General features: G+C 43.6%; 1 protein-coding gene across 1 annotated transcript in view; it reads left to right on the forward strand.

Annotated features, from left to right (window-relative positions):
- Grhl2 (grainyhead like transcription factor 2) overlaps nt 1–24,943 on the forward strand; it is a 177,976-nt gene that overhangs the window by 39,580 nt on the left and 113,453 nt on the right. The window contains exons 2-3 of the mRNA XM_045143555.1: nt 8,307–8,502; nt 20,648–20,734. Of these exons, the coding sequence (XP_044999490.1) occupies nt 8,307–8,502; nt 20,648–20,734 (283 nt within the window). The remainder of the gene's footprint in view (nt 1–8,306; nt 8,503–20,647; nt 20,735–24,943) is intronic.

The raw sequence follows: 24,943 nt of genomic DNA on the forward strand, positions 1-24,943 counted from the left end.
GGAGAATGGGCATGTTAGGGCCTCTAGCCACTGCAAAGGAACTCCAGACACATATGCCACCTTATGCATCTGGCTTATGTGGGAATTGAACCTGGGTCCTTTAGCTTTGTAGGCAAGCACCTTAACCACTAAGCCCAGATCCGCCTTTTTTTTTTTTTTTTTTTTTTTTTTTTTCTTCTGTAGTCACCACAAGCTTCCAGGGAATTCTCCCGTTTTGCCACTAGCATACTGGGATTATAGAAACCCGCCGCTGCTTCCAGCCCTTGTCTTCCATCTGCACACATGTGCCCACATTCAGGGCCGTGTCCCTCACTTCTCCAGTCATCTCTCACACACACCAGAGGTGTGCTCTACTAATATCGTAGGTGTTTCTAAATCCAATTAAGATGCCGTTTAGGATTAGCCCTGACAGTTTAAAGTTGGGGCATTTCATTTACCATGTTATTTCTCTCTGTGGCCCCAGAAGGGACTGTGTAGTTAAGTTTCTTGGGGGGGTGTTACTGTACAGGGGCTAGTTGGCCATCACCCCGCAGATTCTGGTTTGAGTTTTGAGGGCTCGGTGGGAAAAGGTCTCACTTGTGAGCTAACTTTTCCTACCCCAGAGTTGGAGTGCAGCCTCCTTAACACTGGCTTCTCCCACAAGCCAGTTTCTTCTGTTTTCTTTCTGATGAAAAGAACTAACTGCATGAAAACTTCCCTTTACTCCATTGGCTATTATAATATTAGAAGTCAGCCCGAGAGAGGGCCCTGAAGGCTTGCGAACTGCTTTTGTGTTTGCATTCCTACCATGAGAGGGTTGAGCGGTGGAAGTTCCTCAGAAAGTCAGATTCTCTTTAAATCTCAAAACGAATTTGGTGATAAAAATAATTCTTTCCTTTAAGAATCATATTTTTAGTTATGTTCTAAATACAGTTCTGGAGCCGGGCGTGGTGGCGCACGCCTTTAATCCCAGCACTCGGGAGGCAGAGGTAGGAGGATCACCGTGAGTTCGAGGCCACCCTGAGGCTCCATAGTGAATTCCAGGTCAGCCTGGGCTAGAGTGAGACCCTACCTCGAAAAACCAAAAAAAAAAAAAAAAAAAAAAAAAAAACAGTTCTGTACTTGTTTCTGAGTTCTTTATTTTATACTTTAATTAATTGAATTATTTGTTTTACATTTAAAACAAGTGGCTTCTGGTTAGGTCAAACTAAAGGTGAATAAGGAATTGCTACCCGTCACCTCACGTATATTTCAGTGGTGGAGTGCCTGCCTTGCATGAATTGAACATGGCAACAAAACAGCCTAGCGCATGGCCAGGAGTTCGAGGCCACCCTGAGACTCCATAGTGAATTCCAGGTCAGCCTGGGCTAGAGTGAGACCCTGTCTCAAAGAAACAAAAAAATAAACAACATTGAAAAAAAAAGAAACCTGGAGCCGGGTGTGGTGGCGCATGCCTTTAATCCCAGCACTTGGAAGGCAGAGGTAGGTGGATTACTGTGAGTTCGAGGCCACCCTGAGACTCCATAGTGAATTCCAGGTCAGCCTGGGCTAGGGCGAGACCCTACCTTGAAAAACCAAAAAACAAACAAACAAACACAAACAAAAAAACCAAAAATAAACTATTATCTGTCTGATAATTTACACTCTAGAATGTTAGAGAACCTTGGAATTCAACAAATAACCTTGATAAATTACCTCTTTCTTCCTCTGTACAATTTCTCTGTTACCCAGAATTTGGATACTGCCTTAATGGTTTACGCATACGAACTCAGTTAATTATCAAAGTAGAGTTTAGAATTGGTGAGTGGGAAGGCTGCTCGTAGTCTGGGATGCAATCCACGTTTCAGTGCTGCTTGATTTCGGGTGAGTTAGTGATTTCCTCATCTCCGTAAGGGCACAATAACTGTATCTGATTTCCAGATTAAAACATTTTTTTGTTTATTATTTTTATTTATTTATTTGAGAGCAACAGACAGAGAGAGAAAGAGGCAGATAGAGAGAGAACGGGCGCACCAGGGCCTCCAGCCACTGCAAACGAACTCCAGAGGCGTGCGCCCCCTTGTGCATCTGGCTAATGTGGGTCCTGGGGAATCGAGCCTCGAACCGGGGTCCTTAGGCTTCCCAGGCAAGCGCTTAACCACTAAGCCATCTCTCCAGTCCAGATTTTGTTTTTTTAATATGTAGCTTCACCTGTGTAAGGTGCTTAGAACACTGTCTGTCATATGGGGCAGCTCCATATGCAGTATGTCACCATTACTGAAAATGGTCTTAGGAGGAAAGGAGGAATGAGACTTATGGGAGACTGCCTACCAACGAGACAATGCAGTAATGGAAGAGCGGGGTGCTGGTGGCTTGGTTCGGGGTGCTAGTAGTGTGGTACTGAGAAACAGTTGGATTTTGGGGCTATTTTGAAGGGAGAATCAATGGGGATTTTCTTTTTCTTTTTCTTCTTCTTTTTTTTTTTCTTGGTTTTTCGAGGTAGTGTCTTACTCTAGCCCATGCTGACCCAGAATTCACTATGGAGTCTCAGGGTGGCCTCGAACTCACAGCAATCCTCCTACCTCTGCCTCCTGAGTACTGGGATTAAAGGCGTGCGCCACCACGCCTGGCCAATGGGGATTTTCTAATGAAGTGAATGGAAGAATGTAAAGAATTAAGGATGAATGTAAATGCTGCAGCTGTAAGAATGGAGTTGTTATCAACAGAGATAGGAAAGGCTAGGGATGGCGGTGGAGGCTTTGAGGTGTGTTGGTAAATGCTGAAGATAAAATGTTTAACTTTCCCACCTTATCTTGCTCTTTCCCAATCTTAAATCAGAGGCTTTCCTCTGTGCCCGACCCTCTGCTGGGAGCATCACACGCTTTTCTGTCATTGGATTTGCACGTTAAGTCATCCACAAATAACAAAGGCGAGACACAGAAAGGTTCCTGGGCTAGTGGGTGCCAGGGCCAGGATTTGAACCTATAACCATTTTCTGCAAACAAATAATCAGATACGTATTACAGGATCTAGATGACATGCTTAACATGGAAGTGTCTAACTTCAGTCTGGGTTTCTAAGATGTTTTCTGTACTTCTCCTCAGCAAAGCACTCTGTGCAGGTGACTCCCATTACTGCAGGAAAGATGCCTGCGGCCGGAGACTGACTGCTCCATCGCTTTTACCATTTCAGCTGCTGCCTGGTCCTCTAACTGTGCTCTCTATAAGGAAGTCATGGCCCAAAGGAAACAAGTGAGAGTGATCTAACACAGCCTAAGCCTGGCTGTGAATGCCCTGGCACTCATCCGCATTTTTTTTTTTTTCCAAAGAAGCACCCAGAGGTCAAGTTTCTAGTTGTTCACAGTTCTGGGTTAAGGTCACTCACAGTATCATGCACTTAGAGCTTCCCAAGAGAGTAAGAAGTGACTGGCCAGGAGTGATGGTGCACACCTTCAGTCCCAGCACTCGGGAGGCAGAGGTAGGAGGATCACCGTGAGTTCGAAGCCACGCTGAGACTACATAGTGAATTCCAGGTCAACCTGGGCTAAAGTGAGACTCTACCTTGAAAAACAAAACAAAAACAACAACAGCAAGATCCCACGAAATGACTACAGCAGAATTAGAACTGTCATTTCCAATGAGTGATGATAGGACAGCTTCAGAAAGTATTCCTAACTTTGGTAAAAACTCTGAATTTTCATTTCTTTACAAGTCCACGACTTTTTTTTTTCTCAGTATAACAGAGAGATTATTTTTGTTCTTTTTATTAAACCAAACACCATTCAACAGTGTTCTAGATCAGAGAGATTATAATTTATGAAGAATAAAACAAAGTCTGCATCGTTGAAAAGGAGTGCGTAAAAGGCTTCTTGGGCTATTAAAATTGTGAAAATGGTGAATAATTTGTTTTCCATTTCTCATGCAAGCATTCATCAGCAGTTTCATCATAGAGGTACCTCTGATTAAACTTCTAAATTCACAAGTGAGTCTCTCTACAGGACCAGATGGATGGAATTGTCCATTCACGAGTCACACCAGGATGGAGTCTGATTCTAAGGAAGAAAACGATGTCTCTATTGAATCAATTGGGCTACCACCTGGGATGATCTCTGTGCTTGGGGCTTCCTGCTAAACTTTTGGCACTTAGTCACTGCTGTAAATAACAGCCACCTCAAGGCAGTAGATGCTTCTCTAAGGTGTGGGTCAGAGTAACGTTGTCATCTTCAGTGGAGAGATCATTGCAAAACAGATGGTTCTACACATATGACGATTCTACTCTAACCTTTCCAACTTTATTAATTAATTAATTTGTTTTTGGTTTTTCCAGGTAGGGTCTCATCTAGCCCAGGCTGGCCTGGAATTCATTTGGTAGTTTCAGGGTGGCCTTGAACTCACAGTGATCCTCCTACCTCTGCCTCCCAAGTGCTGGGATTAAAGGCGTGCGCCACCACATCTGGGTTCTTCCTGACTTTCTGATGATGCACAGCAGAACCCATGGCTTGTATTTTAAGTTTGAATCGCCTTGTGACTCTTGGAGCATCTGTACCCTGAGGGTCATGACTTGTTCCTGCTGGACTGAGCATTTCAGGGAACATGCTTGATATCTAAACTCTCCTAAGCAATGAATGAGCTTCAGAATTTTCTGTAGCACTTTCAAATGAAGGATGTAGACCAGGTACCCAGGGTGACCTCAACAACTGTGGAAGGGGACACTGGTGCCATCATGATCTGAGACCTTACTTCTCCCCAGTGACCTCATTGCTTCTGCCTGTAAGGAGTCCACCAACATTTTCTGTCTGCAGCTCTAACTGGATTTGGTTTCATTAGTAATTTTCTACCACATGGAGATACTTATGTAAATTCCCTCAGCAGACTTTCCAAAATGAATGCAGATGTGTTCCTTTTATAAGAAAATTCCACTATTCAATACTATCAAATATATTCTTTTTTTATTCCCCCTTTGAGGTGGGGTCTCACTCTAGCCCAGGCTGACCTGGAACTTACTATGTAATCTCAGGCTGGATTTGAACGCACAGCGATCCTCCTACTTCTGCCTCCCAAGTGTTTGGATTAAAGGAGTGTACCACTATGCCTGGCTTGAGATACGTCCTTTAGTTAAAGAAAATATTCTGGGCTGGAGAGATGTCTTAGCAGTTAAGGTGCTTGCCTGCGAAGCCTAAGGACCCAGGTTTGATTCCCCAGTACCCATATTAGCCAGATGTACAAGGTGGCACATGCATCAGCATTTCATTTGTGGTTGCTAGAGGCCCTGGTGCACCCATTCTCTCTCTCAAATAAATAATTAAAATAGTAAAAATAAATATTCCCACATCTTCCCTTCTCAGTGCTGACCAGCACGTTCCTCCCTATGAGATCTGTATAGAAATGTTAGTTCTCTTTTTTTTTTTTAATTATTTTTTTGGTTCATTTTTTTTTAATTTATTTATTTGAGAGCAACAGACACAGAGAGAAAGACAGATAGAGGGAGAGAGAGAGAATGGGCGTGCCAGGGCTTCCAGCCTCTGCAAACGAACTCCAGACGCGTGCGCCCCCTTGTGCATCTGGCTAACGTGGGACCTGGGGAACCGAGCCTCGAACCGGGGTCCTTAGGCTTCACAGGCAAGCACTTAACCGCTAAGCCATCTCTCCAGCCCAAATGTTAGTTCTCTTGCATGTACTGATTAGCTTCGTCCCTCTGTCACGAGCCTTCCTGGCACTGTCCATTCAGTTCTCACTCCTGGGCCCTGGTGTCATAGTCCTCACGCTAGCCTGCTGACTTTGAGCTATGTGGGTGACAGCGTGTGAACTGGTCATCACTCAACACTCAACAGCCAGCATCGTGAGTGCCACCTATTGGACTTTCAATAAATCCTTATGGAATACTGTTAAATGAGCAACTCTGGCTCCCCTGTGATTAATCATTATCTCTAACACTTAATGTTTTAAAAATATTTTTGTTTATTTATTTTCAAGCAGAGATAGAGAGAGAATGAATAGGGACACCAATAGTCACTGCAAACAAACTCCAGATGCATGTATCACGTTGTGCATCTGGCTTTCCGTGGGTACTGGGGAATTGAACTGGGTCATTAGGCTTTACAGGCAAGCGCCTTAACCACTGAGCCATCTCTCCATACTTCTTCAGTACTTTTAGATTATAGCCAACTACTAAAAGTTGATATGTACGCACACTTTATAGGAACACAGAATTGGGCATTGGAAGTGATACCTGTTACCTGCAGAGCACTGTGTGTCTTACTGGACCTATTTTTATTAGATCTTTTCTTCCACACCGTGAGGCGAGGAGGTAGGTGTTGTGGGTCCCACTTAAGAGAGGAGAAACTCAGATGTCCATGTAGCCTTCCTCCACTGTAGGTGACTGAGCAAGGGACTCACTTCAGAGCACATGCAACTCCATGTCACCACACTGCCTGATGGTCAGTGAGAGTTTGTCTCATGTACTGAAAAAAACCGCGTTGTGTGCCTTTAACCCAACACTTCACTTGCAGTTGCCTTAATATTCTTTCTCTCATCCTTTCCCTGCCCTCCCTCTATCCCTCCCTCCCTGCTTCTCTTCCCTTTCTTCCTTTCTGTTCTTTTTGTTCCTTCCTTTCTTCTCACTTCCACCATACTGCTGCCACGGAGTGCTCAAACCAGAGGCCTGAAGACTGTGTAGCCTGAAGTTCCCCTCTCTCTCTCTCAAGCGCTCATTTTGTACCAGCTTCACCTCTACCCTTAGCACATCGTACCAATGTTGATGCCATTCTCTGACTTCTCACCCATGCACAGCAGCGGGCCACCCACTTTCCTGGAGGGCTTATACGGGTTCTCCACCAGAGAGTAGGTCAAGGGACATCTGTTTACCACTGGAAAGTCTTAAGGGACTGTCAGCCCAAAGGGACCTCTTTTATAATTGCATGGCCATCTGATGGTCTCGGTGGCTGAATTTCCTTGGAATACTATTGATGTTATTGTCGCTGGCCATGTCACTTGTCATCTTACTGTGTGCCAAATTGGGTGTTACTCAAACACAATGTGTCCTTGTTCCGTTTTGGTTCCATTTCAGTGAACAAGAGAAAAGGGCCAGGAAATGAGTGACAAAGTTTTTCCAGGCTCTGTTATTTGACACCTTGGACCCCGTCATGGGGAACTGCCAGGGTGCTGTCGTCGTCTTTGGGTGTTTCACACTCATTAGCACACTCACCTTTAGACACGGCGGCTTCTCCATCCTGTAGATACAGCAGAAGCCTATAGCGTATCTGGGAGTCACGGCTGCAGTCAGGCTCGTTCTCTTTGCTCCACATCCTAGTGTGCAGGCGTATCTGTCCGCACTGCGCTGTGCTGGCCGAGTAGCTAGTATCACCGTTGGTAATTAAGACACTTAGATTGGCCCATAACTTGCTAGTAATTTCTTTTTTTTTTTTTGGTTCATTTTTTATTTATTTATTTGAGAGTGACAGACACAGAGAGAAAGACAGATAGAGGGAGAGAGAGAGAATGGGCGCGCCAGGGCTTCCAGCCTCTGCAAACGAACTCCAGACGTGTGCGCCCCCTTGTGCATCTGGCTAACGTGGGACCTGGGGAACCGAGCCTCGAACCGGGGTCCTTAGGCTTCACAGGCAAGCGCTTAACCGCTAAGCCATCTCTTCAGCCCTGCTAGTAATTTCAAGCTGGACTAAACTTGATTAAATAATGTTGGATCGTTAATGTATTGATTACACATTATCAATGTTTTTTTTTTTAAATTTTTTTGTTCATTTTTATTTATTTAGTTGAGAGTGACAGAGAGAGAAAGAGGCAGATAGAGAGAGAGAGTGGGCGCTCCAGGGCCTCCAGCCACTGCAAACGAACTCCAGATGCTTGCGCCCCCTTGTGCATCTGGCTTATGTGAGTCCTGGGGAATCGAGCCTTGAACCAGGGTCCTTAGGCTTCACAGACAAGCGCTTAACCACTAAGCCATCTCTCCAGCCCATTGTTTTTTGTTTTTTTTTTTTAATTAGAACTAAGTTTAATGAAATCTGTTCTCACAGGGTTGTAGTCTGGTCCTCACTAATAAAGAATGATTAAATTACTTGGAATGATCAGATATGGAAAGTCAAGTTTGAAGGAGACATATGTTAATTAAGCTATCATTTAAGGATTATTACTACTTTTGTTTACTACTACTTTTCATATACAACACAAACATAAGTCAAGAGCTTTATAAAGGCAATATGACAGTCATTTTAATCTTCTTTATTGTGGGGAAAATACAAATCATTACCTGTTTCCACGTGATGTGCGTATTATTAGTAAAAAATGGCAAATTCCCTGATATCAAGTCTCACATTTCTGTTTCTTTTTTCCCAGTAATAAAAGACTCGTGGCCTTAGTGCCCATGCCCAGTGACCCTCCGTTCAATACCCGAAGAGCCTACACCAGTGAAGATGAGGCCTGGAAGTCGTACCTGGAAAATCCCCTGACAGCTGCCACTAAGGCCATGATGAGCATCAATGGTGACGAGGACAGTGCTGCTGCCCTGGGCCTGCTCTATGACTACTACAAGGTAGACCGCAGACCTGCCCCCTCCCTCTGCCTGCAGAGCCTCCTCTTACTGCCTGTAGAGCCTCCGCTCACTGCCCTGGGCCTGCTCTATGATTACTACAAGGTAGACTGCAGACTTGCCCCCTCCCTCTGCCCGTAGAGCCTCCTCTCACTGCCCTTGGCCTGCTCTATGACTACTGCAAGGTAGACCCCAGACCTGCCCCCTCCCTCTGTCTGCAGAGCCTCCTCTTACTGCCTGTAGAGCCTCTGCTCACTGCCCTGGGCCTGCTCTATGATTACTGCAAGGTAGACCCCAGACCTGCCCCCTCCCTCTGTCTGCAGAGCCTCCTCCTCCTCTCACTGGTAGGAAAGGGGATAGAGTTTATTTTTTTAAATCCCAGGCCAGTGGACTTCCATAGACTTCTGCTTTTTCTTACTGCCTATCAACTTCCCTATCTATGAAGCTCAACAGTTACATTAATCCAGAAGAAATTTTAATTTGAAACTAATTATTTCTGAAGTCCTTTGTTCACATGTAATCCTTACTTACATTACCAATACTTCCTTTCTGTCATTTTCCCCTTTGGTCATGGGTTTTGGTGAATACAGTGTATTGCTTGGTGTGTCTGAAGCATACTTTAGGTTTTGCACATGTCTCCAAATTTTCGACTATACAAGAAACACTTGGGTATTCTAGACTCTTCAGTTTTAAAGGGACATGCCAGTCAGTGGGTACTAAACTTTTATTTTGAAAATACTTTTAGAGCAAAATGAATGTCACATTCAGAAAGAAAAAAAGGTCTGCTGTACAATAGTTACAAAATAGGAAGATTTCAGGAAATCAGTCAAGAAACAATAATAGGTTTCAAGGATAAAGAACTCTAGTGGATATGACCTGCCCTCTTAGAATTGTTGAAGTGTAAAAGTCAGTGAGTATTTACCCAATGACATTTATTAACTATTATGATTGGAAACACCTTTAGATTGGGCTGGGAATTGGCATGAAGTGTAAATACTTTGTTGAAGTTGGGCACAGTGAACTCTTATTTTGGGAGAAGAACTGAATCCTAAAGTCCCTTCTCTTTCCATTGTGGGGCATCAGCTTTGGACAAGACCACCAGGAAGAGCAATTTTCTTTTCTTTTTTTTTTTTTTTTTTTTGGTTTTTCGAGGTGGGGTCTCACTCTAGCTCAGGCTGACCTGGAATTCACTACGGAGTCTCAGGGTAGCCTTGAACTCACAGTGATCCTCCTACCTCTGCCTCCCAAGTGCTGGGATTAAAGGCGTGCACCACCACGCCCGGCTACAATTTTCTTTTAAGTGGTTTTGTCTCTGCTTGCTATTGCCTCATCCAAGAGGAAGGCGTGAGGGTCAGATAAGCATGCCTATCAGGTATTTTATAATATACTTTAAAAAATATTTATTTATTTTTCTTTATAAAAATATTTTATTTATTTATTTTAGAGAGAGAGAAGCAGAGAGAGAGAGAGAATAGGTACACCAGGGCCTCCAGCCACCACAAATGAACTCCAGATGCATGTGCCACCTTGTGCATCTGACTTATGTGGGTCCTGGGGAATCGAACCTAGGTCATTTGGCTTTGTAGGCGAGGACCTTAACCGCTAAGCCACCTCCCATAATATACTTCTTTAAAACTTATTTATTTGAGAGAGAATGAGAGAGAGGAGAGAGAGAGAAAGGCAGATAGAGTAAGAGAAAACAGGCATGCCAGGACCTCTAGACACTGCAAATGCATTTCAGATGTATGTGCCACCTTGGGCATCTGGCTTATGTGGGCACTAATTGATCCTGGGTCCTTAGGCTTCATAGCTATCCTCAGCCCCCTATCAGATCTTTTAAATGAGGATGTTATTAATTCAAATAAATCCCTTAGTTATTGGTAGGAAGTGCCAGAGACATTTTACTGGTACGCTTATGGCTCTACACCGGCTGTCCCCCTTTAGCTAATGAGGATGAGTCTGTAAATGTTGATGCCCCTTTCAGGAAGGTATAAAACCACCAGCATGGCACCTGAGGTAGGAGGACCGAGATGTGGGCTGCAGGTAAAAGGATCCATTAGGCCCAAACTGCAAAAAGTAAGCCTGCATTCCCCAAGTATCTTGTGGGAGGCTGTGCGTTCTCCTTTTCTGCATGTGGTTGTTTTATATTCTCCACTGTTTCTGACTGAGGAGCTCGTCTGAGAAACACAAGGTTAACTTGTAAACGTCTTGGAGTGGAAACATGTTAAATTTACTGAGGTGCGGCAGCGTAGAACTCATCACTTGGGATCACTTCATGTGCTACGCTGTTTCTTGAGAATCAGGAAAATTTTTTTCTCTGCATGTTTGTTTTTTGTCTCATGCTTAGAAACTCAAAAACCAATTTTTCTTTATGAAAAAAAAATAATCAAAATTTTGACAGTTTCATCAATTTTTAAAATATTTTATTTATTTGTAAGCAAAGAGAGAGAGAGGGAGAGAGCAAGCTCATCAGGGCCTCCAACCCTTGTAAATGAACTCCAGATGCAATTAGAGTGGACAGTAAATAGTTCTGATCATTAAGCCATTGTTGTTTTGTGTATTCACATATATATATATATATATGTAAGATATTTATATGTATATATGTTTCTTTTTCTTTTTTGTTTTTCTCGGCAGGGTTTCACTCTAGCCCAGACTGACCTGGAATTCACTATGTAGTCTCAGGTTGGCCTCAAACTCATGGCGATCCTCCTACCTCTGCCTCCCGAGTGTTGGGATTAAAAGCTTGCGCCACCACGCCCAGCTCTTAAAAATATTTTTAATCATTTATTTACAAGCAGAGAGAGGAAGAGATGAGAGACAGGAAGAATGGACATGCCAGGGCCTCCAGCCACTATAAACATGCTACAGATGCATGTGCCACTTTGTGCATTTAGCTTTATATGGGTACTGGGGAATCAAACCTGGGTCAGTAGGCTTTGCAGGAAAGCACCTTAACAAACTGAACAATCTCTCCAGCCCAATCAATTCTTTTTAATATTCTATTTTATTTATCTATTTGAGGGGGGGGGTGGGGTGGAGAATGGGCATGCCAGGGCTTCTAGCCACTGCAAACAAACTCCAGATACAGGTACCACCTTATGTATCTGGCTTCCGTGGGTCCTGGGGAATTGAACTGAGATCCTTTGGCTTTGCAGGCAAGCATCTTAACTGCTAAGCCATCTCTCCAGCCCCCCAGCCCAGTCAGTTTTTAAAAACAGCATCATGCAAGTGTTCTTGCTTTAGCTATTCCTTCATTCATTTTTCTGTAACTTTTTTTTTTTTTTTTTGGTTTTTCCATTTTTCAAGGTAGGGTCTCCTCTCTCTAGCTCAGGCTGACCTGGAATTCACTATATAGTCTCAGGGTGGCCTCGAACTCATGGCCATCCTCCTACCTCTGCCTCCTGAGTACTAGGATTAAAGGCATGTGCCACCATGCCTGAGTATAACTTTTTTTTTTTTTTTTTTTTTTTTTTTTTTAGCTTTTTAAGGTCAGATCTCTTTCTCTCTAGCCCAGGCTGACCTGGAACTCACTATGTACTCTCCGGGTGTCCTCAGACTCACAGTGATCCACCTACCTCTGCCTTTGTAGTGCTGGGATTAAAGGTGTGAGCCACCAAGTCCCCCCCCCTTCATATTTTTTTACGAGAGAGAGAGAGAGAGAGAGAGAGAGAGAGGAAGAGAAAGAAAGAAAGAAAGAAAGAAAGAAAGAAAGAAAGAAAGAAAGAAAGAAAGAAAGGAGGAAGAATTGGTACGCCAGGGCCTTCCACCACTGCAAACTCCATATGCATGTGCCACTTTGTGGACATGTGTGACCTTGCATGTTTGGGTCACCTTGTGTGTCTGGCTTACGTCAGACCTGGAGAGTGGAACATAGGTCCTTAGGCTTTTCAGGCAAGTGCCTTAACCACTTATGCCATCTCTCCATCCCAGCCCCGTCTTGCTTTTATAACATCAAATCAACATTAATAGTTTTAATAAGGCTCTAGAGAAATAACTTGGTATTCAGAAGAAAAACACTCTTTTTATTTATTTATTTTTTCATTGTTGGCTTTTCAAGGTAGTGTCTTGATCTAGCTCAGGGTGACATGGAATTCACCATGTAGTCTCAGGGTGCCCTCAAACTCATGGTAATACTCTTACCTCTGCCACCTGAGTTCTGGGGTTAAAGGCATGAGCTTTCATGCCTAGCTTCTCATTGTTTAAAAATAGATTTTCGGGCTGGAGAGATGATTTAGCGGTTAAGTGCTTGCCTGTGAAGCCTAAGACCTGGGTTTGAGGCTCGATTCTCCAGGACCCACGTTATCCAGATGCACAAGGGGGCACATGCGTCTGGAGTTTGTTTGCAGTGGCTGGAGGCCCTGGCGCACCCATTCTCTATCTGTCTCTCTCTAACTGCCTCTTTCTCTCTGTCTGTTGCTCTCAAGTAAATAAATAAAAACAAAATAAAAAAATTTAAAAAAATAGATTTTTCTTCTGTTGTGAAAGGAGATTAATTTCAGATATCTGTATTTGATGGCAATTTTGTTCTGTATTAGTGGGAAAAAAAGCCAGCCCTAAATTGAATGCAATTAGCCATTGACTTACAAAGCAATACATTTATTTCTCATAGGTTCAGAGGATAGCTAAGTTTTAGGAAATGTGCTAACTAGATGCCTTATCTCCTGGCACATTTTTTTCCTTTTTTTTTTTTTTAATAAATTACGCTGGAGAGATGGCTCAGAGGTTAAGGCACTTGCTTGCAAAGCCTAGAAACTCAGGTTTGATTCCCCAGTACCCATGTAAAGGCAGATGCTCAAGGTTGCATATGTGTCTGTAGTTCATTTGCAGTGGCTGGAGGTCCTGGCTTGCTCACTCTGTCTCTCTTTTTTCCAGCTTTCTCTGTTTGCAAATAAATAAAAATCTTTTCAAAATGATTTATGAGAGAAAGGGAAAGAGCTTGAGAATAAGAATTTATAGGTGCACCGGAACCTCTTTCTGCTGTTAATGAAATCTAGACACTTGTGCCACTTTCTGAGTCTGGTTTATGTGAGTACTGGAGAATTGAATCTGGGGCTGGCAGGCTTTGCAAGCAAGTGCCTTTAACCACTGAGCCACCTCCTCATCTCCTCTTGTACATTTTCTAACATTTAAATACTATTTGCAGCTGGAGAAATGGCTTAGTGGTTAAGGCATTTGCCTGCAAAGCCAAAAGACCCAGGTTCGATTCCCCAGGACTCATGTAAGCCAGATGCACAAGGGGCACATGCATCTGGAGTTCGTTTGCCGTGGCTAGAGGCCCTGCTGTGCCCAGTCTCCCTCTGTCTCTGTTCTACCTCTCTCTCTCTGCTTGCAAATAAATAAATAAATAAAATTTAAAAAATAAATATTATTTGTAATAGTTGTATAAATATATGGAGATACAAGCTAGGAAATTTATACAACAGTCAAATTGTACCCAAGGCTACAATTTTTTTTTTTTCTGTTGAATGATTATTTTTCTAAGACCTTGCAAAGTTACATGTCTCCTTTCAATTCCATAAGATTTATTGCCTTTTTGCTTGGGACATTTTACTGCCTCAGGAAAGAATTAGCCTGATTTTCTAAAACTTTGTTTAAATGATCATGTGGAGACATTTTTTAGTACTTTATATTCATAGCTTACATATGTTTTGTTTATAATTAATTACAATAAGGAAACATGTCCCACAAAGACAGACATTTTGACTATAGTATGAGAAGGAAGAACTTAATGAGGCACCCATATTCTTCCTATAGTAAAGTGACATGTTAATAAAACAGTGATTTGTTTTTTATTTAAAGCTAAATTTGGGAAGTTAACTTAGTCTAATACTTGCTGTCAAAGTCTCGTGTTGTAGATCTTTTTCATGTGCATGCATGTAGTAGGTGTGATGTGTGTGGTGTATGTACATGTGTGTGCAGATGTAGGCCCTGTGCACATACATGTGCACATACACATACATGGGCCAGAGGAGAACATCAGGTGTCCCCATTCATCTGCTTGTTTCATTGAGACAGAGTCTCTTCACTGATTCTAGAACTTTGCTTTTCTGTGCAACCTCCAGAGATTCTATAGTCTGTGTTTCCCACAGGCCTGGGGTTATAGACGTGTATAATCATGTCAGTTACTTATGAGGGTTCTGGGGAAATAAAGATCTACCATCTCGGGCTTCCTTAGAGTGTCATGCTTGTGCAAGAAGTGTTTGTAATTACTCAACCATATCTCCAGCCTCAATTTTGTATACACTTTATACATGTGAGTTGATGCTTTCTGTCAAGGACACTGTTTTCCCTCACCTTTGGGGTATGTCACCTCTGAAGGGACCTCAGCAGGTTCTGTCCAAAGAGAACAGTTTGTGGGACATAGGAAGTTCTCAGAGAACTGACAGAAGCCAAGCTTTGTGTAATACTTTATGAATTTCAAAGATTCCTTCCTGTTGCAATTAGCTTCACATTGCTGGACAAACATTGGTCCAGAAGCGTCTTGTGGAAGGAAAGGAATTGCAATTTCCAGGTGAACACCATCACTGCTGGGAAAAGCTGGCTCACTTCCACAGATCCAAGCAGAGAGATATCACCTACAGCCGATACCCCAACACAGCCAGAGCTCAAACTGTTCTCCACACACTGCAGGCCTGGACTCCAAAATCTGCACCAGGCTGATGGGGATACAAGTTACAAGCTTGATTCTTGATCAAAAAACACGGGAGTCTATGGGCCCATACATTCCTACCTACATTTTCATTTTTCTTTTTAAAAATATTTTTTTATTTACTTGCGAGAATAGAGAGGTGGGGAGGAGATAAAGAGAAAGAGAACACAGGCACACCAGCCCTCCTGCTACTGCAAATAAACCCCATATGCATGTACCACTTTACACATGTCGCTTTATGTGGTACTAGGGAATTTAACCCAGGCCTGCAGGGTTTGCAAGCAAGTCCCTTTAACTGCTAAGCCATCTTCCCAGCCCACACCTATATTTTGAGCTATCCATAGGATTAATTGGTTTTTATATTTTATAGCTCAGACAACCAAGTGGGTTTTATTTCATGATCTAGGTACATAGCAATCTAGGTTTCCTAATAACTGACTTATTAAAAATGCTCGATTTGAGCCTATTTGCAAATGGCTCCAAATTTTAAAATAGGCACTTGAAATTTAATATGTTGCTTACTAATTAAATGGTACCTAAAAAGATCCTAAATTTATAGAATCTCTAATAATTTAGGCGTCCCAAAATCCTAGTCAACTCTTTATCCAGTATAAGCTGCTTACCAATCAGTCATTGCTCCATAGTCAATTGTGGCCTTTTTCTTTCCTTCCTTCCCTCCCTCCCTCCCTCCCTTCCCTCCGTCCCCTCCCCTCCCCTCCCCTCCCCTCCCCTCCCCTCCCCTCCCCTCCCCTCCCCTCCCCTCCCCTCCCCTCCCCTTCCCCCCCCCCTCCCTCCCTCCCTCCCTCCCTCCCTCCCTCCCTCCCTCCCTCCTTTCTTTCTTTCTTTCTTTCTGTAGGGTTTCACTTTGGCTCAGGCTGACCTGGAACTCACTGTGTACTTCCAGCCTGGCCTTGAACTCACAGCGATCCTCCTACCTCTGCCTCTTGACCCTTTTCCCTCTTTGGGCTTCTGAAGGCAGGCTAGGTCACCAGCGCCCTACTGGAAACACACACAGAAATTCCCCAAGGATCTTCCTCTTGTCACATCTGCTCAAACTACCAGGTCTGACATGGAAATACAGGCTGAACATATGCAGACAGCCTTCCGACAATAGGCAAAGGCCATGGGCTTTGTTAAGTTGGCCTTCCGACAATAGGCAAAGGCCATGGGCTTTGTTAAGTTGGATTAAGAAATCTTCTTACACTGGTTTATTCCAAGGCCATCTATCCATCAGTGAAAGAGACCATGCTAATTCCTTGTCCATAAAAATAAAACATTTGGCTGGGCATTGTGGCGCACGCGTTTAATCTCAGCACTCGGGAGGCAGAGGTAGGAGGATCGCTGTGAGTTCAAGGCCACCCTGAGACTCCATAGTGAATTCCAAGTCAGCCTGGGCTAGAGCGAAACCCTACTTTGAAAAACAAACAAACAAAAATGTATCAAATCACCTTTCAAATACTGAGCTAATTAAATCTGATGCATTCTTCGGTCATGTTCAAAAGTCAGGAAAACCGGGCATGGTGGCGCACTTTAATCCCAGCACTTGGGAGGCAGAGGTAGGCAGAGCACTCTGAGTTCAAGGCTAGCCTGGGGCTATAGAATTGAGTGCCACATCAGCCTGGGCTAGAGGCTGTACCTCTGTGGGGGTGTGTGTGCAAATTTGTGTGTGTGTGTGTGTGTGTGTGTGTGTGTGTGTATATACAGTCCACGGTGCACACATGTAGGTCAGAGGACAACTTTCTATTAAGATCCTCGCCTTCCATGCTTTCAGGCAGGGTCTCGTGTTGTTCATTCCTCTATGTTCCAGCTTCTGGAAAATTCTCTCATCTCAGCTTCCCTTCTTGTTATAGACGCTCTGATATTATGGAAACCTGCCACAGCTTCTAGCTTTTCTTTGGGGTGTGGGAACCAAACTCATATACTTAAGAGTCGTAGAGCAAGTGTCTTATCCACTGAGTGGTCTCCCCGGCCCTTGACTTATGTCTTAGTCCATTGTTGGCTGTATGTTCCTGAATGCCCCACCTTTGATCATTTATAAAGCACAGAGGTTTATTTAGCTCATGATTCTGGAGGCTGGGAAGTTCAAGAGCAGAGCACTGGCATCTGGTGAGGCTTTCTTACTGTATAGCAACATGGAGGAGTATATCCTATAGATTAGGAGGCAGAGCAAATGCGCTGGCTCCTGTGTCTCTTCTGCTTCTTATAAACTAATGCTGTCCCCGGGGCCCAGGCTCATGATCTAACCTAAGACCTGATAACCTCCCAAGGTTTCCACCTTCAAGTGCCGTCAGCATGAATTTGGAGATGAAGTTTCCAACATATGTGTTGGGGTGACACATTCAAGCCGTAGCATTGCATTTAATCTTACGCCACCCCCTCCCCACCACCCGCTGTGAGAGAGCTGGGGGTATGTCCTTACTGGGTCCAACTTCAATGAAACGATGCTTCCTTGGAAATTCGGTTCCGATCTGTTCTGCTCAGCTGGTCTCATAATAAAGTAGCCTTGGCGGGTGGGTGTCAGAGACATAGGGGACTTTGTGTCCTGGTTGGCAAGGGGAGAGGGTGAGGAATGCTTGATAGTCTAGGAGAATGTGGCTGTGGAAAGGACCATGAGGAGGTAAAATGACGTCCTCAGTGCAAGGCTTTTCTGTGCCTTTCGCTCATCTCCGAAGCTGGCTCTTAAACCTTCATATCTTGCACCAATCCTGACTTTCTTCTGTCAGGAGTTCCCATGGCTGCAAAGCTTTCTCCATTCGCCTGATGGAGTCCTACCCACAGCTCGGCAAGTCTGGGAGCGTTGTCCTCTGGGCTTCCAGAGTTGCCCGTGCATGGCTGTTGGACCTCACATTACTGGCTACTGAATTTCTTCTTTAATGCTGTCATATTGATGCTTTAGGAAAGCAGTGCATCCTGGCTATGCCATAAATGACAGGACACAGCAGCAGGCAAGATGGGGACACAGTCTTCTCCACTTTGTCCTTACTACCTTAAAAAATTTATACAATGTGGGCTGGAGAGATGGCTTAGTGGTTAAGCGCTTGCCTGTGAAGCCTGAGGACCCCGGTTCGAGGCTCGGTTCCCCAGGTCCCACGTTAGCCAGATGCACAAGGGGGCGCACGCGTCTGGAGTTCGTTTGCAGAGGCTGGAAGCCCTGGCGCGCCCATTCTCTCTCTCTCCCTCTATCTGTCTTTCTCTCTGTGTCTGTCGCTCTCAAAAAAAAAAAAAATTATACAATGTGGTAAAATATGCATAACCTGAAATTTACCATTTCAACCATTCTAAACTTTACAGTTCAGTAGTCCAAGATACATTAACATTGCCGTGTAGCCATCACCCCATTCACCTCCAGAACTTTCTCATCTTCCCAGACTGAAACTCTACCCAGTTGACGCTGGGCCCGTCCTTTCTACCTGCCGTCTCTTTGAATTTGGTTTTTCTGGGTCCTTCGTGTAGATGGAATGATACAGTAGTTGTCCTTTTGTAATTTAGAATATATCTTCAGCTTGCATCTAAATTATGGCTGTCAGCATTTCATTCCTTTTTTAAAAAAATATTTTTATTTATTTATTTGGGAGAGAATATAGAGAGAGAGTATATAAGCACACCAGGGCTTCCTGCCACTGTAAATGAACTCCAGATGCATGTGCCACTTTGTACATCTGGCTTTTTATGGTTGTCAGGGAATTGAACGGGGTTCACCAGGACTTGCAAGGAAACACCTCTAACCTCTGAGTCAGTTCTCCAGCCCTTGCCTTTTCTTAAAAAAATTTTTTTTAATCATTCCTCTTAAAACTTCAATGATTCATTTTATGGACGCAGCACATTTTGTTACCTTTAGCTACATGCCAGAAGCTATGTTGTCTTCCAACTCATTTCTGTCTCCCCATTTATTTTTTTAAATTAATTAATTTATTTATTTGAGAGCGGCAGACACAGAGAGAAAGACAGATAGAGGGAGAGAGAGAATGGGCGCGCCAGGGCTTCCAGCCACTGCAAACGAACTCCAGACGCGTGCGCCCCCTTGTGCATCTGGCTAACGTGGGACCTGGGGAACCGAGCCTCGAACCGGGGTCCTTAGGCTTCACAGGCAAGCGCTTAACCGCTAAGCCATCTCTCCAGCCCACCATTTATTTTTTTAACAATTTCATACACGTAGATACTATATTTTGAGCAGACAAACCACCCCCGTACTGGGGGCCCTGCAATTCCCTCTCTTAGGCCCCTGCCACTCCTGCTGAACCTTTTGGTCTTCCCACCACTTTACAGTGGCTACTGCACTGAAAAGAACGACTCCCCTGTCACAGCTGCCATTAGCTCCTCAGTGAGAAGTGTGACCTCGTGAACCCTTCTTTTGTCCCTGACAGAATATAGATATGCCCTATCTGTGTAGATCTTGTATAGAGTTTATGAACATTGATGGTCATGTCATGTGGTGTCCAGGTGCCAGAGTTCCATAGTCCTCCTCACGTTCACATTTCTCTGGCCCCTATGCATGACGTCCCCTGAATCTTGAATTAGATATCCTGTAGAACTGAACACTCAACAGTCACTTATTTTTGGCACTTGGGTTATGTCGTTGTATTAACCTTGGTCCAGAGAGCTTTTCTCACCAAGGCTAAGAGCACTAATCTGTGGGTATAAACATGAACATTTAAATTTTTTGCTTATTTGTATTTCTTTATTTGAGAGGGACAGACAGACAGAAAGAAAAATGAGGGGGAGGGAGAGACAGAGAGAAAATGGGCACGCCAAGGCCTCCACCACTGCAAATGAACTCCAGATGTTTTGTGCATCTGGCTTACATGGGTCCTCAGGAATTGAACCTCAAGCCAGTGTCCTTAGGCTTCACAAGCAAGAGCTTAACCAGTAAGCCATCTCTCCAGCCCCAAACATGAACATTTAGAAAGCAGTTTGACAACATGCCTGCTTAGCAAAATCAACAGTAGCATTTCTCTTCTAGGGCTCTTTCATGACCTCCCCATAGCCATCTCATTTCTGTCTGGTACTTAGCCATGCCCAAAACACTGTAGACCTTCAAAACTGACATACCGATGAAGGCCTTACAATTTTATTTTACTTAAAATACCTATAAAGCACCAAACACTCTTAAAGCACTTGAAAATTTAGCTTGTTTAATTTTACGAGAAACCTTTGAGTTTGTGACTCCATTGCCACTGTTACTCAGGTACTCACTTTGAATCATCTCTTGACAATATCAAACTCACTACCTTTTTTTTTTTTTTGGTTTTTCAAGGTAGGGTCTCACGCTAGCCCAGGCTGACCAGGAATTCACTATGTAGTCTCAGGGCAGCCTCAAACTCACAGTGATCCTCCTACCTCTGCCTCCCGGGTGCTGGGAGCGCATGCGCCACCACCCCTGAGTCGTTACTTTTCATAGAGAACAATCCATTGAGTTCCTCTGCTTATGCTGGTGTCTAATTCTGTACGTGATCCATGGCCTGTATGCATGTCGGACTGATGACTGATTGTTTCCAGGTCCCTCGAGACAAGAGGCTGCTGTCTGTAAGCAAAGGAGGTGACAGCCAAGAAGACCAGGATAAGAGGTATGATACATGTAAAAGAGTGTGTCTGCTCCCAAATAACTCCTTTCCTATGTTATTATTTAAAAAAAAAAAATCACACTATGTTTATTTTTTTTAAATTTATTTTGAGGTAGGGTCTCACTCTAGCTCAGGCTGGCCTCAAATTCACTCTGTAGTCTCAGGGTGGCCTCGAACTCATGGTGATCCTCCTACCTCTGCCTTCCAAGTGCTGGGATTAAAGGTGTGTGCCACCATGCCCGACTACACCATGTTTATTTTTTAGAGGAGATGGAGGCTTTCAGGGGTCCTGACCAAGGCTGGACCTCTCAACAGGGAGTCAACTGCCTATTTTTGGCCGTGCATCCACACAGGGTTGTGAGCAAGATCCCCAAGAGGAAGAGCTGACAAGGAGGTTAGAACTAAGGACTTGGAGGTGATTTGCTGGCAAGAGCTCCCGGTGCTGGGAAGCAGTTTTCTGATCAATCCCACAGTCCTTCTTTCCTAGCACTCTGGCTCCTGAGGGAGTGAGATGCTTGAAGGGATCTGCAGGGGCTGTTTCTCAGCCCAAGAAGGCTGCTGTGAGCATCTGACAGCATTCAGGAAAGACGATAGCACATGGTTGCATCGTCCTGCCCTGCTGAATTAAGATCTAGGTGATAAGGAAAATAAGAATTGAGATTAAAACAAACAAACCAAAAATCACAGCTCTATTTCTGACAAAGCCAATTGGAGAAGGTGATTTGAACTTTGGAGCTTGGAACCTTTGATTTGTTATTTGGATCTCACCGTCTATCTTGTCTGCGCTGGACTTCATGGGGCTGGTCGCATGCAGGGGTGACTGGGACAGCTCCCTGTTTTGGGCTAGAATAAAAACAAAAGAGGACCAGGAGGTGCTGAACCATCTTGCTCAGCCACTTCTCCCAAAATCATCTATCAAGTACATCTCTTCCTCTGCAGTGTGATGCATGGGAGCCATGTTTTCTTCCCCCCACCCCTTTCCTGTTGGAGGTTCTTTATCAAGGCAGGAGAACCATCCTCCTTGTTAGCACATATGTCTTTTTTTTTAAAATATATTTTGTTCATATTTTATTTATTTATTTGAGAGTGACAGACATAGAAAGAAAGACAGATAGAGGGAGAGAGAGAGAGAATGGGCACGCCAAGGCCTCCAGCCACTACAAACGAACTCCAGACACGTGCGCCCCCTTGTGCATCTGGCTAACGTGGGACCTGGGGAACCGAGCCTCGAACCGGGGTCCCTAGGCTTCACAGGCAAGTGCTTAACTGCTAAGCTATCTCTCCAGCCCACATATGTCTTTTTTAAAGTTATTTATTTGAAAGAGAGAGAGGGAAGAGAGAATGGGTGCTCCAGGGCCTTCAGCCCTATGTGCGCATGTGCAACATTGTGTGCTTGGGTCACTGTGCGTCTGGCTTACGTGGACCTGGAGATTTGAACATGACTTCTTAGGCTTCACAGCAAGTGCCTTAAACCCTAAGCAAGCTTTCCAGCTCCTATGTTATAATCTGACTTGGCCTTGATACGAATGGCTTAGGACACATGACCATCTCTTTCTAGCAGCATGGGGCCACTCCCCTCACTAGCACCCCTTCTAGGCACACCCCTAGCAGAAGATTCCAGATGTCTAAGTGTGATTCACTGTCAGCTAGGGATTTCTTGAAGTGCTTCAGGATCCTGGGACCTCAGTGGCAGGAACGGAGACGGGGAGCAGGAGCCGATTATATACAAGTGTTATATGATGTTTCCTCCATGTTTTTATTGAGCTAATGCTTGCATTCACAGATAAGCCTAGAACAGCTCTCACAGTGGAGTCTGGGGAGCTTTGTTGGCATGATAGCACAGGCAAGAAAGGCCATATTTTTGTTAAAGCAGATTTCACAGCAACATTCCAAAATGACACTCATTGTAGTTTATTTAGTTTTTAATTTTTTAACAATTTATCAGAGACAGAGGGAGAGAGAGAGAATGGTGCACCAGGGCCTCCAGCCACTGCAAACGAACTCCAGATGCGTGTGCTACCATGTGCATCTGGCTTACGTGGGATCTGGAGACCTGAACCTGGGTCCTTAGGCTTTACAGGCAAGTGCCTTTACTGCTAAGCCACCTATTAAACTCCCCCCCCCCCATTGTATTTTAATGTTTGTTTCAATACTGGGGCTTGAACCCAGAGCCTTAGGCACGCTAGTCAAGTGCTCTACCACTAAGCCATATATATGCTCAGCCCTTTAATAGTTCTTTTGGTGATTTTCATGAAGTACTTAAAAGAAATAATAAAATTGGCAGTGAGGTGTAGACTGAGCCACCTGTACAGACTAATTATGACTTAGAACACTTCTCATTGAATGTAATTTGGAAGGATGTCATTTTGATCTTCAGTGTATTCACAAATTCAAGTGCTGTGTGCTAACGTGGTATTATTACAATTGTATACCAAAGTTGCTGCTTGGAAAAGTTACAGAATCTAAATGAAATGATAAGGTATGCACTTTACATAGGATTTTTCCTTATAATATTTGGTTCGATTTAAACTTCTATTGCAGGGAAGCCAGTATTTCACAACAATTCTTCCTTTGTTCTGATAACCTTTCGTGGGGGGAGGGGCCGTCTTCTTGAAATTCTGAGGCATCAGGAACTAAAGCTGGTACGATTATACTATTATGAAGGTATACAGTTCACTGTATAGTGAGATCCCTAAATCTATTATTTTGTTATTATTGTAGTGACAATTTTTTTTTTTTTTTGGCTTTCTGAGATAGGGTCTTGCTCTAGCTCAGGCTGACCTGGAATTCACTGTGTGGTCTCAGGATGGTCTTGAACTCACGGCCGTCCTGCTACCTCTGCCTCCCAAGTGCTGGGATCAAAGGCATATGCCACCACGCCAGGCTAACAATTTAAGTTTATACAACTCTACAGTTCTGCTAATTTATTTGATAAGAACACCACAAGATATTTTGGCTTTAGTTCTTTGTTTAAGATTCATATGTTTTACATAAAGAAAAGAACTAAGAAATTTAGCCTTGTTAGACTATGAAGGGTTTTGTATTTTGAATTTTTTTTGGTTTGTTTATTTGTATTTATTTGAGAGTGACAGAGAGAGAGAGAGAGAGAAAGAGGCAGAGAGCAAGAGAGAGAATGGGCACGCCAGGGCCTCCAGCCACTGCAAACGAACTCCAGACGCATGCACCCCTTTGTGCATCTGGCTAACGTGGGTCCTGGGGAATCAAGCCTCGAACCAGGGTCCTTAGGCTTCATAGGCAAGCGCTTAACCACTAAGCCATCTCTCCAGCCCGGGTTTTGTATTTTGACAAAGCTAATAACAATGTGCCTATTAAAGTCCAGAGTGGAAAGAGCATAATTACTTTGTAGATGAACTAATCTATACCTTATCTGTAGGACATTATCCACAAGCTTAATAATTTTTCCTTTCCAAAAGATTCTGGGGTGCAATGAGTTAGGGGCAGTCCTGGGTTACAGTTAAACAGGGGAAGGAATGCCTGGGGCTCTTCCTGTACTCAGCATGTTTGGAGTCATTCAAGGGGGTCTAGTTATGGCAACGCTTTTTTTCCTGTTTGTTTTTTTTAACACTGATTTTATAATGGGCTGAAGAAAAAAGAAACACCCATAATATTCCATGCAATATTCTAAGTAATGGGGTTTAGCATGCGCTGATGTAAATGGATGGTGTGCATTTTGTCCTCATCCAGTTCATTGGAATCATATTAATCATAATATCTCTATCTCTACTGTGTCTTATATATGATTCACTCCCTTGACTTAATGATGAAAATAGATTATTTCTCAAGCCTGCCTTGTTTGTAGACTTGCAGTTTTCTTCTGTAGAGTATTCCTTTTCAGCAGATCTGGGATTTTTTTTTTTTTTTTTTCTGTTAGCTTTGATTATGTGGGGTTATTCTTTCTCAAGCTTCACTTTGAAGTTTAGACTGAGAAATCAAAGCTGAAACCACCGAGTCTTGATTGATAGGTAAGCTTAGGGATGACTGGACCTCACTTTTTACAGAGAGAAGTTAGTAGAACTCAATTCTTGGAAAACCAATTTTTGGAATCAGGGTGTCATTCTTATGAGGCTGACCTGAAAGTCACTCTAGTCCAGGCTGGCATTGAATTGATGGAGTTTCTTCTAGCTCAGCCTCTGAGTGCATATGCCACCAGGCTCACCTTGGAAAAGTCAATTTTATTCAAATATTTCTCGCCACGAAAAAAATGTCCATC

This window comes from Jaculus jaculus, chromosome 2 (assembly GCF_020740685.1).
Source record: "Jaculus jaculus isolate mJacJac1 chromosome 2, mJacJac1.mat.Y.cur, whole genome shotgun sequence".
NCBI lineage: Eukaryota > Metazoa > Chordata > Mammalia > Rodentia > Dipodidae > Jaculus > Jaculus jaculus.